General features: G+C 40.2%; 1 protein-coding gene across 1 annotated transcript in view; it reads right to left on the bottom strand.

The window, feature by feature from the left end:
* The window catches only part of FLT3 (fms related receptor tyrosine kinase 3), a 40,523-nt gene that overhangs the window by 12,039 nt on the left and 14,437 nt on the right, over positions 1-14,047 (bottom strand). The window contains 7 exon segments of the mRNA XM_039386858.1: positions 337-448; positions 1,543-1,649; positions 5,606-5,771; positions 10,254-10,407; positions 10,489-10,625; positions 11,231-11,367; positions 13,888-14,005. Coding sequence (XP_039242792.1) covers positions 337-448; positions 1,543-1,649; positions 5,606-5,771; positions 10,254-10,407; positions 10,489-10,625; positions 11,231-11,367; positions 13,888-14,005 — 931 coding nt within the window.

Genomic DNA, 14,047 nt, shown 5'->3' with positions numbered 1-14,047 from the left:
AAGCCTGTATTAACCAATGCATTCCCTGAATCACTTTAATTTTGATAGGCTAAGAGAAAAACTTAGATTGAACTTTGTAGCTACCTAACTGTTGATATAAACCCAGTGGGGTTTGTTTTGGTGCAAAGAGCCTGAGTCACATCTTTGTAGAATTCCTTTGATGTCAACAAAAATATGGAAAACTTTCCCTAGTTTTGGTCATCTGGTTCCTCTGGAGTGGGACACCAAAGAGTTGCGGGTCCATCTTAAACTTGGGTTTTTACAGGTCAGTCTTCATTTAACCAAAGATAGCTCAAATAGCCTTTGCAATGAATAAAAAAGTGAGAAAATTATTACTTGGATGAGTTCAGTTCAAGACAGTTCCTCCAAACCCAGGATGAGGCAGGATAACTCTCAGCAGTGCATGAGATCTGCGTGAACAACTGCTGCATCGTTATTTCAGGCTTTCCTACAACAAGATAGCACAAGACTTGAGGACATAGTTTAGTGGTGTACTTGGCAATGCTGGGCTTGTTGGACTCTGTGATTTTAAAGGTCTTTTCCAACCTCATCAGTTCTATGATTCTGTAAGACAGTTTCTGTCAGTGACAATATACAGTGACAATTCTATCAGATTTCAAGTGACAATACCCTGTATGCTTTTGTGTACTGTATCTGCTGAGACCAAGGTCTGCTTTTGTGTTTTCAAAATAGCCCACCCACATGTCACTGTGAGAGATGGGTGCAGCCCACAGTCTTCCTCCTCCCTCAGTTCTGTGGATGGCAGTGCGGGCAAGGCAAGGGGAGCAGCCACTCCTCTGTATGGGCACAGCGAAACCAAAACAATGGCAGAGCCAAAATTAGAAGCCTTAACTTCTGCTTTTCTGACTCTGAACAAGCGATTGGCCCTAGGACTGCCCTGACACTCCAGTTCTGGGGGTCCAGCTCGTACAAAATGTGCACAGGATATATCCCTGCACACATAACATATCATAAATAATGCTCCCTGACCTGGAATAAGGGAGACATGCTCCAGTCACGTGGCAGAACTGAGATAACTGACAGCATCGGTCAAGACTGTGCATGTGTAAATCATGGGTTTCTCATGTGGCTCATGTCATTTCTGCAGCAGTCATATATGTTACAGCTCTGTAGAATTAGAATACAATCACTGTATTTTACTGAGCTCCTAAGCTTGTAATTTTCTTAAGAAGCATTAATTTTCTGAGTATCTACTAATGTCTCATATTCTCTTTATGATAGACTAAAGGAAAGAAAAAAATTAGTAACTTTCTCCTCCTTTCTCTGTTCTCCATCCCCGACCAAGACAAGAAATACAACCCACAAGCATCCAGTGTCTTTCTCTGACCCCGTGCCTGGATTTCAGTAGTGGAGTGCAGTGTGAAGAGAATCATGTATTTGCCTTGTGATCCTCCATTTTTAACAATAAATCTATGTAAATGAAATGGCAAATACCAAGGAAAAACAACAATAGCTTAATTTATACTAGTGACAAGGTCTCAGACTTTGCCAAATCTTCACAGGGATAGTTTTCTCACTTACTTCTCACGTAGAGAGTGAATTTTTTTGTCACAACCATATCATCATTTTCAGCATAAAATATGTATATCCCAGACTGGCGCTGATGGTTGCAGAACTTTGATGACATGCTGCAGAGCAAAGAAAAACAAAGAAGGAAAAGGACAAAAAATTGACTTGAAAAAGATTTTAAATGTAGTCAAGACCCATACATATGCTGGAAACAATTCAGCATCCTCTAATGAAGAACACAGGGGAAATTTTTTTTGACTAGAGAATATAAATCCCAGAATCTAACAGTCTTTGTGGAAGTATATTTTTTTTTCTGCAGTATTGATTTCATTCTGCATTTTTTCTCACAGGGCCTGGAGTGCACATAGGCTGTCAAGCTGTTATTTTGTTACCAATCCATTGGAAGACAAGGCACGTAACACATCCTGGCACAGATGCTAAGACCAGCAAAGGATCAAACTCTTTACTCTCCAAAGAACTTTGATGGGACTTTCTAGCTGATATGACAAATAGTATTAAGAAACAACAATGACAAGGAGGATTGTAAGAGATAAACCTCTCCAAAAGGAAAGATCTCATGGAAACTCAGGAATGAGGTCACCATCATAAATTTATTGTCAATGAGACGAAACACCAACCATCAAGATAGTTCTGCAGGAGGAAGACCAGACTTCTACTAATCCCTGTGGCCTTTGACCCAGTGGATGGCAGAAAACCAAGACCCACACCATGCAGGAGACAGCTTGTGACAATGGAAATGATGAGAGAGGGCTCTGACAAGTCACCGGGCAGAAGCTAACAACTGAGAACTGCAGCAACTCAAAGATTCATGCATGACTGTCCTGTTGTCACTGGTTTATGAGATGTGAGATGAGGCAGGGAGGAGGGAATATACCAACTTACAGAGATGGTATCCTATTTCTGTGCTTTTGACTAGGTTATTGTTGTGAGGACAATTGTCAAATTTGAATGGCAGATAATGCAGTTCATCAACATTAGAAGCGCAACCTAAGAAAATCTCTCTTAGGTTTAGTTGCTGACATTTGGGGATAGATGGTTTTGCTGACAGCTCAAGGATAACCATGTAGAATGTCCTCAACTATGTTTAAGTGGTAAAGACAAGCAGGCACATCAGTGAGTTTGAAGCAAAGAAGGAAAAAAAAGACAGCCTGCAATCTGCAAGGTAAGAGAAAGCAGTAATGAGATAGAAATCTAGAGATCTAAGATCAGAGTATTTCTCATTAAGGAAGATATATACAAAGGAACTAAGTATTGCCTTGAAATTCTAGACCAGGAAAACTTGTGTTGAAGCCACCGGCAGTTTTGCCTTCTCACTAAGGCAACACCTTCTTGTAGTTATTGACTTTTGAATGTCTTCATCTGAAATGGCCTTAAAGTTGTCCTTGAACTCATAGACATTTTAAAATTAGAACCCTTTTAAGCTGACTCAAGATGGATACTGGAGACAGGAAAAAACACCAAACCCCAAACCAAAAATAATGAATTGCTTTTGAAATCCCAGGGCTGAAGGATTATATCCTAATGAAATAATGGGAAAAAATTCTAAAACAGTATCTTTGATACATGAAAATATCAGGGCATGTGAGCTAAATATTATAAATTCTAACAGAGGTCATAGTGTTTATGAAAACTCATTTGCTCTGAGGAGGGAAGTGAAAATCAACAGTGTGCTGAAACAGAGAGACAACAAAAGCAAATAGAAAATGGAAATTCAGGAGAAATGTCTGAAAACCCATAAGGGTAGTGATAGAAGAGATGGACCTCTGGGATTTGAAATGAAAAGCTAAAGAAAAGAACAGAGCTAATTAATACAATTCAATATGACCTATAATCAGGAGGAACAACTTAATACGAAAATGGCAGAAATAAAAAAAGGGAAAAATAGGAAATGAAAAAGGATATGAAAGGAACAAAGTAGAAGTGTTGGGAGACAGGATTACACAGAAATCAACTAAAATATGCAAAGTGAGACTCGCAACAGGTTTAGATATGTGATGACCTTTCTCTTGTAGTTTCGGGAAACTTTCTACTTTAAAATCATATTGAAATCTGCAGTGCTACAGCTTGCAGGCAGAATCTCCTGACATCCTCACCTCTTGCTGCTTCTTTCCTCGGGTGAGATGTGCCTATCCAATGCTTGTATTCAACCAAAATTATAGTTGTGTATGTATAGTTCTGGGGGATATTTGTACAGAAGAATGTACTTGTCAGATAAAATAATCACCAAATTCAAGTACTTTTTCCTCAATCATATTTTTTTCCATAAAATAAATAGAATGATAAAACAATGCAAAATATAACTACACAAAAATTAACATTAAAAAAATCTATTTATCCAATAGCACAGTCAGACGGAGGGCTGAGTTGTCTGTTTGAAGCAAGCGCCAGGCCAAACCCCAGCAATACTTGGTGGCTGTGATCGTGGCTATGGCCATGGCTGTGGCTGAGCCAGCCAAGAACACACAGCTCCAGGGACACAGGCTGGACTTTTCCCCATCCGCCAGGTGGGGATCTGCACTCGGCAACTGCTGCTTCTGTGCTGCAAAGGCTATCTGAAGTGACTCATAAATCCCAAAGCACCAGCAGTTGCACCTTTCCAATTAACAAGGGTTGCCTAAACTATTTCAAGAGTTCTTGACATTATTATTGTTGGCGCAGTCCATAGCACCTTTATCTTATCTGCACTGAATTTACACCAGTTCTCAATCATCCAAGCAAAACTGACTGCTGCTTGTACAAGCGGTGAGAAGAGGTCCATATCAGCTGCAAAGCAAATCAACTCGGTGTTATCAGCTGGAGGGAGGTACCTATTGGACAAGGATGAGTAAATGCTCACGGTTGTCCCTTGAGACTTCATTTCCAAAATCAATCTTGACACAAAGCGCAGATCTGCTGAGCCCATGTCAGGCATTGCAGATTAGTCACCAACACCCACACAACGCTATCAAAGTTTGCTGACAGCCCCCACTTTATCAGCAGGGACAGAGTTCCTGTGGCCATTGCCAGGAGATGACAATTTGCTAATGTGAACTGAGCTGTCTCTGAACCTCACTGAGGTCTGACTCCAAAACACCATCTGATGCAGATGAAAAGGCCAGTCTGTTGCAAAGATGCCTTGACAAGCTAATGGATAAAACTGAAGGTACCAAAATACTGCAGAAAGAAATCATAAAAAGTGTAATCCAGGCTATGACACAGCTTTATGGAGATGATAAGAGAGGTTTTAAGAATATGAGAAGAAATCAGTGCAGCCACATTAGTTTCTGCCCAGGTCCTGTTCAGTTTTAAAGTCAAAACTTGAAAAGAGCAGTCTGGCTTTACTCTCACTGAGGTGAATAAGAGCTGTTACCTTCAAAGCCATGGGACTACTCTGAAAGAAACTCTGAAGGAAATTAGATAATGTTATCAAGAAATTAGAAAGCCTAGGGAATGGAGAAAACATTAACCTTAAACAGGATACATGCCAGAAGTTCATTGTAGGAAATAACAGAAAAGGTAGATAACTAACAGGTTTATTCAAAACATGTTTTGCTGCAGCAGCAGAAGAATACATGACCTGGGTAATGAGCAGAACGGTATGTTTCTGTGGCACAGGCACAGTCAAACAGATCTAACAGAGGTTTGGAAACTACAGGTCCCTGGACTTGATCTGAGCTGTTTGAAAGACACTGGGAACATCATCAAGAACAGGATGACAAAAGGGGAACATGCAGAACTTGTGATTCAGTACAAAAAACTGCAGCAGATCTGAAACTGAGAAATTATGTTAGAGAGAAAGGGAATGGCAAAATGCATATAAACTAAAAGGTTGCTAGATGCATAACTTACCAAAGGGTTTATTATAAACAGAGAATAAACTGATTCTACAAGTTATATATGTGAACTGTTGCTGAAAGTCAAAATTGTGTTTGAGTGCCTTTTGTTAATGTGGTTTCATCATGTGGCCCACCCACATTTTAAAAACACAGAGTACAAAACACGGACAGTAAACAATCCAAATGAGATAAAAAGAGGAAACATTATCATATTAAATTATTACAAAATACTCAAGTACCTGTGTCCATCCACATTGTAACTTTGTTGACATGGAAATGTTTTTTTGGAAAATAACCACATGCATCTAACTGGTGGATAAGCTGTAAAGTTAACTTCAAAGCAAAACTCTTCCTCATCAATTTCAAAATCTTCTTTAGAGTCAGTTACATTTATAAATCCCTTTTCTGGAGGAAAAAAAAAAAAGAGATGTTAGGCTGGGCTGCTTAATGTATGTTTTTCATTTTGGTTATCACAAGATAAAAAAAGCACTATCATCATGTTACATCACAAAAGGTATCCTGTTAAAATAAGATAATGTTTCAAAATAGTATTGAAATGTTGTCACTGTGTTCAGTCGCAGCTAAATGATTTGAGCCTGGTGAAGTTGTGTATTTGATCAGATCAGAGCACTTAAAAATGCTTCAACATTTCTCCTCAATACGCCCTACAGAGTCACAGGGTCAACAATGTCATTATTTATTTGGTTTGGGTTAGGTGTGTATTCCAGGTGTTAACAGCTGCAACTCCTGGCTTTTCACCTACAGGGAAGAAAAACCAGGGGGCACCACCAGCATAATCAGATGCTGATAGTAGTTCTCCTTCCCTGAAACGAGCTGAAGATTTTTTAAATTAGTCTTGTAGCTGCTTCTTTATTTCTCCATCTAAATCAGACATATTTCATGCAAGATGACAGCAACATGGAAAAGTGTTTTGAAGATGTCCATGAACCATGTGCTGCTGGTAGTTGCCCTGCTAGTGTGGGATTTGTTTCACCTAATGGAGATGTCTGAAGTTCTGTGATCCATATAAGCTACTTGTTTGGACCTCTGATAAACTCAGTGGAATGAAACAGGCATATCCAGATGTACCCTGTCGTAAAATAGAAGATAACGAAGATGTACTGAACTGCTTCTGGAAATATCTGTTTCTGGACACTGACTGTTGAAGGAACCAAATTCATTGCTGGGGCCAAATGTCTCATGACTTGAAATGAATCCTACCCAAAGAGACTGAAGAGCAGATGTGTGGGAGGAGGCTGTCCTGAAGATATCAGTGGGGTTAGCATTAGCTCTGTAAAAGCCACAGAACCATATACATTGGAAGAGATATCTAGTCCAATTCCTGCTCACAGTTGGTCCAACTAGATGAGATTGCTCAGAGCCATGTCCAGTTGAGTTTGGATATCTCCAAGGAAGTAGACTTTACAACCTCTGGGAAACTTGTGGAGGTGTTAATCAGCCACATGGTGAAAAACTGCACTGTAAAAATATTGCTAGACTGGGTTTTACTTTTGAGTGTTTTTCTTCTGGTTATAACCTTATATTCTGCTTGGCATGCTTTATCTCTGTCTTAGCTTACTGGTTTGAAAAATACTACCTGAAAACTCCCATATAAACCAAAAAAGTGTCAATATTTCAAAACAATAAGCAATTCCTTTCATGGCTGTTCTCCTACTTTTTGATATTAAAGGCTTACTGCTTTTATAAATTGGACCTTCATCTTTTGGTCCTCATCCGTCCAGGCAGAATATAATCTCTGAGTGTACTGTTAACAACACAACCAGCCAAGAGTAAAGGCTTTCTCCAGAGTGCATACAAGGACCTTGGAGCAGTGTATGCTGTTTCTCTGGAACATAACTCAGAAAAAAAAGTAGTTTCTTTATTGAAGGAGAAACAAAATAGCACGTTATTGCTCGATTTATAATTTTTGGCAAGTTTAAGTGTATTTCTGACTACTTAAATTTAGTAATGACACAGAGGTGAGATGAAAGTTGAGACTGAACAAGTTTCTGTGTTTATCATATTTGTTTATTTGTTGCTCTAAACAAATTTTGCAAAACAAGTATTGCAAAATAGCCTACATATTCCTGAAGCAAGATTGTGTAGTGCTAAAAATTCTTTATTCAACACTGGTGGAAACTGAGCATAAGAACTGCAGAAACAAAGAGCCTTGCAGCTGCAGTCATTGGCATGATCTGTGTTGTGCTTTTAACTGGCCTAACCACCCTGCCTGACCTGACCAGCCACACAAAATGGGAAAAGTTGATGAAGTATCAGTTAGCAAAGAGCAAACCAAAGCAGTCTGGCTGCAATGCATTATTAGAGATTAGAAGAGCACCCATGCATATAGCTATGCTAGCCAGGCTCCCCAGGCAATGCAGTATGTGCCAATCAAATCACTTTTCTCCTGGTTAAGGTACATCACAATGATTCCCAGTGTAGCTATAGGTGTCGACCCACGCACAGTAATGTTTTAAAGGTAGGACACAGACATGGGCAACTGAGTGAAATCTGTATCTATATCACTGCTGTATCTGTATCTATATAACTGCTGAAATGGAACCTGGTATGCTAGTATGAATTCACACCAGCCGTGGTTGTCATTAACACATTATGCTAAAGGCTGGGGTGGATCAGAAGTACAGGATGTCCCTGCAGAACCTTGGAGAGAGAAGCACAGCTGTTAGTGCTAGGTATGACAACATTACCTACTTTTATCCACCTTGTAAGTAAACAAATAGATTTTTTCTTCAGGAAAGACAGTGAGCCCTCATAATTTTTGTTGGCATAAGGGCTATTAAGAAGGGTACAGATGATCATTGTAGGTTCGTGTCTTGCATTGAAAAAATACCCTTCTCAGAAATATAGCCTTCCAGGGACAGTGACTCAAATATTCCCTGTGACTGTCACACATATTCACACCTGATAGCTTATATATCCAAGAAGCCACTATTTCTGACCTGTGCACACTACTGATAAAGAGGAGGATCTTGCCCTACCTCTACAGTATCCTCTCACTTCTACATTCCTGTTCACTAAGATGTATGTAGCAAAAAAGCCCAGGTATCGTATTTCGTTACTGTAAATGATGGGAGAACTTCCCACTCAGTGGTTAGCAGAATCTGAAAAGAGGATATTGCACTGGGAAAGTAATTTCTGAAGAGATTGGGGCAACTGTTCTCACTTCCTATCATTCCTTGCCTAGGGTTTGTAAGCCCTGAGAGTAACTACATCTAAGGTCAAACACATGGTGAGTGCTTCAGAGAGCCTTGTTATCAGAGGCAACTCCAACTCCAGGCACACTAGTCATTAAACTACTCCCAGTGCCTACTCCAGCAGAATGGTTCTACCTACAGCTTTCCTTTTTATGCTGTTTTTTCCAGATTTGTGCCTATTTGTATACTATTTCCATCTGAGAAACAAGTTTTGCAGTTGAGACTGTTCTCAACTAACTTCAACACCACTGGCTTTTAAATCGACATATTGCTTAAGTAGAATGAAGTTTCCTTTTTAAAATTTTCAGGCCTTATGTAGCTTGGCACCAGGAAGATGGTTCCCTTTAGTGCCTGGAGAGCAGGAGACACTCAGAACAAAGGATAACATTGGAGTAGTTGTCTCTCTATTTTCAGGTTTTCCTTCGGATCCATCACAGCTGCAGCAGCACTTTTGCACGGCAGCTTGCCATCTTTGTCAGCATTCATTCATCACTCGACAATCTGTTGGGGCTTACATTGTCCATTAACATAAAAGTTTAAATTTATTTTCAGCTACTAGTTACACGTGTTTTGGAGCTAAAATTCTTTCTCACATTTACTCTCCCATAAAAAAATTGGCAAACTCAAATGGCTTCTTGTCAGTCATTCCCTTGCCATAAGAGGAAATGGTCATTTCTCATTTGTTCTGGGTTTTGAGTAGGAAAACCTGCCAGCAAGAACCTTCCAACTGTTTGATTCTGTCCTGTCGGACCCAGATCAGGCCCACACAAGTAGATTTCGTGTCTACTTTTTTTTCTGTATAAGAGCAACAATCACCTGAAAGGTCCATACAAAACAGCAGAGCAGAGGCCACAAGAATGTCTGTCTTACATCCCCACCCTCAAAAGTGCAGCAAAGGTGGGGTGGAAATGCCATATGTGAGTAGGGGAGGTGCAATGGTGAGGAGGAGACTGAGTCCATGGCTACAGCTTCTAAAAATCCATGCTGAAGTCACAGCAGGATACTTCTGTCTCACATTGGTTGAAGCCAGTCGGTGGTCATACCAGACTGACCAAACTAACATACAAACCATCAATAGCTGAACACACAGGGCAGGACCATACTTCTTGTATTCTTGGCCAGCTCCAGCAGTGCTTTAGCTCTAGCTCTTTGTATCTGCTCTGCAGCTCCACTTGGTGACGCAGAGAAGGGCTCCACAACTATAGAAGTTCCCTCTGCCCAGAAAGCCCAAGCCATAGCCCCCAGGGACCCTATAGCTTTGTGTCCCCACAAAAAGCCACTGGCTTTGCAGCACACTGGCTGAGCATCACCTACAGCAACATGAGGTGAACCCCGGCCTGTGTTTCTAGAGATCCCATTGAAACAATCATATGGACTAGATCTCTAACCAGTGCCATTTAATTTCACTTCTAAAAGCACTGGGAATTATTATTAGTGGGAAGTATTTGAAAAGCAATACGAAGAAAAGGTTGATTGTATTCAGGTACCAGAATGACTCAGTTCAAATTAATCTCTTGGCTCTCTTGGACTGCCAGTAAGTGCAAACAGACCTTTTCCTTAGCAAAGGAACTATAAACATGTACTGCATACCTGCAAGCAAAGAACTGCCACATGGAAAATAAAGCAAAAAATCCAGCTGAGGAAAAAAATTCATACCAGGGATTGGAATTACCTAAAACTGTAACCAAAGCAGTTTGATTCGGATGAGCAGTAGAAGAACAGGTATAACGTCCACTATCACTTCTTCCTGCTTCTGAAGCAAATATATACTGGATCCGAATTGCTGAGTGGTCTGGTAGGTATTCTAATCCTCCGAACAGGTGATCCTAGTTTTCAACAGAGATTCCAATTTAATCAGTTGATAGTGCCCAATACTACCAATTTTAAAATATGCCCTATCTTCTTACCTGAACTTCTCTGTTTTCAGAAGATAATTTTATTCTGAATTTATAATTATGGTGAACAGCTCTGCATCTGATCAGCAATGGTTCCCCGACCTTAAGTAGCAGTTCAGGTAAAGGTGCTGCTTGCCTTTCATTCAAATCTACAAAATCAAAACAGACACTGAAACAACTATCACTTTGCCTGAAAAAATGCTTGGTTAGATCAACATTTTTTCTGCTAATGCTGCATATATATTCATTATTTATTCATTGCAATGATAATTACAATAATCATGAAATTAGTAAATTTGATGGATTTAGATGCCTCAAACCAAATTTTGTCATAATTTACAAGATATCTATAGGGCACAGGTGCAAGCACACAGCTTAGCTCAGGTCAGGTTTATTAAGAAAACAAGAGAGAAACAAACCTGCATATATATGTATAAATTAAAAATTATTTCTATATGTATATATTTGAGAACATCTTAAAGAGCTTTTCCATGCAACACAGTCCTAAAAGCACGAATAAAAAGTCAATACAGGCATAGCAAATATAGAAAAGCAAGAAGTTTTCTACAGAGATCACAAAGAGCTATTGGAATTAGGTTTTAAAGCTGTTACAGAGCAACATATTCACTGTTAGATTTGTTCCAGTGATTACAAACAAGTAGCTTAGCCCATAATGCATACTCAGATGAATAGTGCAACTAATTTCAGTGTCAGGAACGAGCTTGCATGCAAGAAAGCCTTAGAGTGAAGTTACCTATTGTAAAGAGGCTGGTGCATTCTCTGCCCAGGACATTAACTGCACAGCACCATATGTAAGTTCGAAAGAATTCATGTTGCTCCATCTGTAGGCCATCTATTTCTCCAGTTTCTTCATGCATTTTATCAGGGCAACTGCAATTACAAGCACAATTATTCATTGACTCATTTGGTTAACCTCAAGCAACTAAATCTGATAAATCTCCAAGTCATGAGAATATGCAAACAATAGTGGGAAAACTGGATCTTACATAGTTGAATGAAAAGGAACTAGGAAAGATGGAGATAAGAAAATAAAAATTTCACAGTCTAGGAAGAAATGTGGGCTGAAACGACCTGAATATGCTCAAACTGGCTCATAGACAGGTAATGATGTAATTAAAATCCAGATAAGAGTGAAATCATAGAGACTAAGCTTTCACACCACATCTCTGAATTCCTGGTGGTGGGAGCTACTGCAAATCCAGCAGCCTCTATGAGACCCAGATCCCAAATGACCACACTGCAGAGAAAGGCATTATTCCCACTGTTAATAGAATAAACTTTATATATTAACAGAATGGGAAAAATTATTTAGCTCACAAAATTATGATCTCTTGTAATATTTCCAGCTCTAATGCTCCAAGTGAAGCCCACAGTGACTGGGAAAAGGGAAACATAAGAAAGGGTAGAAAGGAAGATTGTGGGAACCACCAACCTGTTAGCCTCACCTCTGTACCTGGGAAGATCATGGAACAGATCCTCCTAGAAGCTAGGCTAAGTTATATGGAGGACAGGGAGGTGATTTGAAACAGTTAGCATGGCTTCACCAGGGGCAAGTCCTGCCTGACCAACCTATTGGCCTACTATGATGGAGTGACAGTAGCAGTGGGTAAGGGAATGGCAACAGGTGTCATCTACCTGGATTTCTGTAAAGCCTCTGACATGGTCCCCCACAATATCCTTCTCTCTAAATTGGAAAAATACAGATTTGATGGGTGGACTGTTTGGTGAATGGGGATTTGGTTGGGTGGTTGCATCCAGAGAGTAATGGTCAATATCTTGGTGTCCAGTTGGACATCAGTGAAAAGCAGTGTCTTTCAGAGCTCTGTATTGGGACCAGTACTAATATCTTCATCAGTGACATAGACAGCAGGATCGGGTGTATCCTTAGCAAGTCTGCAGATGGCATCAAGCTGTGTGGTACACTTGGTATACCTGAGGGATGGGATGACATCCAGAGGGACCTGGACGAGCTCGAGAAATTGGCCCATGGGAAACTCATGAGGTTCAACAAAGCCAAGTGCAAGGTGCTGCACCTGGGTCAGGGCAATCCCTAGTATCAATACAGGCTGTGGGATGAATGGATCCAGAACAGCCCTGCAGAGAAGGACTTGGGAGTACTGGGATGAAAAGCTGGACATGAGCTGGCAATGTGTGCTTGCAGCCCAGAAAGCCAGTTGTATTCTGAGCTGCATCAAAAGCATCATGGCCAGCATGCAGAAGGAGATAACTCTGCCCCTCTACTCTGCTCTCATGAGACCCCCCTAGAGCATTATATCCAGTTCTGGGGCCCTCAACATATGAAGGATATGGACATATTGGAGAGAGTCCAGAGGAGGCCACAAAGATGATCAGAGGGCTGGAACACTTCTCCTGTTAAGAGAGAAGGTTGAGAGAACTGGGGTTGTTCAGCCTCAAGAAGAGATAGTTCCAGGAAGAAATTATAGCACCCTTCCAGTAATTCAAGAAGGCTTATAAGCAAGATGAGGACAAAATTTTTAGCAGAGCCTGTTATGATAGGACAAGGGATAACAGTATTAAAATAAAAGAGGGTAGATCTAGACTAGACATAAGGAATCTTCTTTTCCTGATGAGGATGGTGAAACATTGGTACAGGCTGCCCAGAGAGGTGGTAAATGCCCCATCCCTGGAAACATTCAAGATCATTTTAGTCAGGGCTCTGAGTAACCTGATCTTATTGAAGATGTCCCTGCTTATTGCAGTGCACTTGGACTAGATGACCTATAAAGGTCCCTTCCAACCCGAAGAATTCTATAGTTGTTTGATTAAAATTTCAAATAAATGTGAAAAACTAGAGGGAAATTAAATACCTTTGATTTGCTCCTCTGACATCAGAATACTAGAATCTGGAATAACACTCCTAAAGCCAAGAGCTGACAGTTTCCAAAAGAGCACAACAGTCAAAATTTCTAAGAAAAATATGTTGCAGACATAGGTTTTCAACCATCATGTGGGTATGCCAAACAGCAGAGCCCATCTCAAAAAATTCTGAACCAAAAGGTCTTTTTCAGTTATCTCCCCAGCTCACTAGGTGCACTAAACAGTGTAGAATCATAGAATTATTAAGGTTGGAAAAGACCTCTAAGATTATTGAGTCCAACCATCAACCTAATACTGCTGTATTCACCATTAAACCGGGTCTCCAAGTTACACTTTTACTGAACACTTGCAGGGATGGTGACTCAACTACTTCCCTGGGCAGCCCGTTCCAATGCCTGACCAACCTTTCAGTGAAGAAATTTCTCCTAATATGTAATTTAAACCTCCCCTGGCACATCTTGATGTCATTTCCTCTCATCCTGTCACTTCTTCTTTAGAAGATGGGAAACTTTCAGTTTAGAGATATAACACACATATAAACATACACCATACCTCTTTTCAGGTGTTTTGCAGAATATCCATTCCACTGAGGGCTGGGGGTAGCTCTCAGATATGCACTCGATAGAATCCGAATTTTCCCTTTTCCTGAAATGGGGCTTGCTTGGTTTTTCTGTTAAAAATCATGCAAATGTTTAAGAATGATGAAATGATT

This window comes from Pipra filicauda, unplaced genomic scaffold (assembly GCF_003945595.2).
Source record: "Pipra filicauda isolate LSUMZ 115617 unplaced genomic scaffold, ASM394559v2 scaffold50_size3627746_pilon, whole genome shotgun sequence".
NCBI classification, from domain to species: domain Eukaryota; kingdom Metazoa; phylum Chordata; class Aves; order Passeriformes; family Pipridae; genus Pipra; species Pipra filicauda.
Note: the sequence above shows the minus strand (reverse complement) of the source record. Positions and strands in the feature narration are given on the sequence as shown.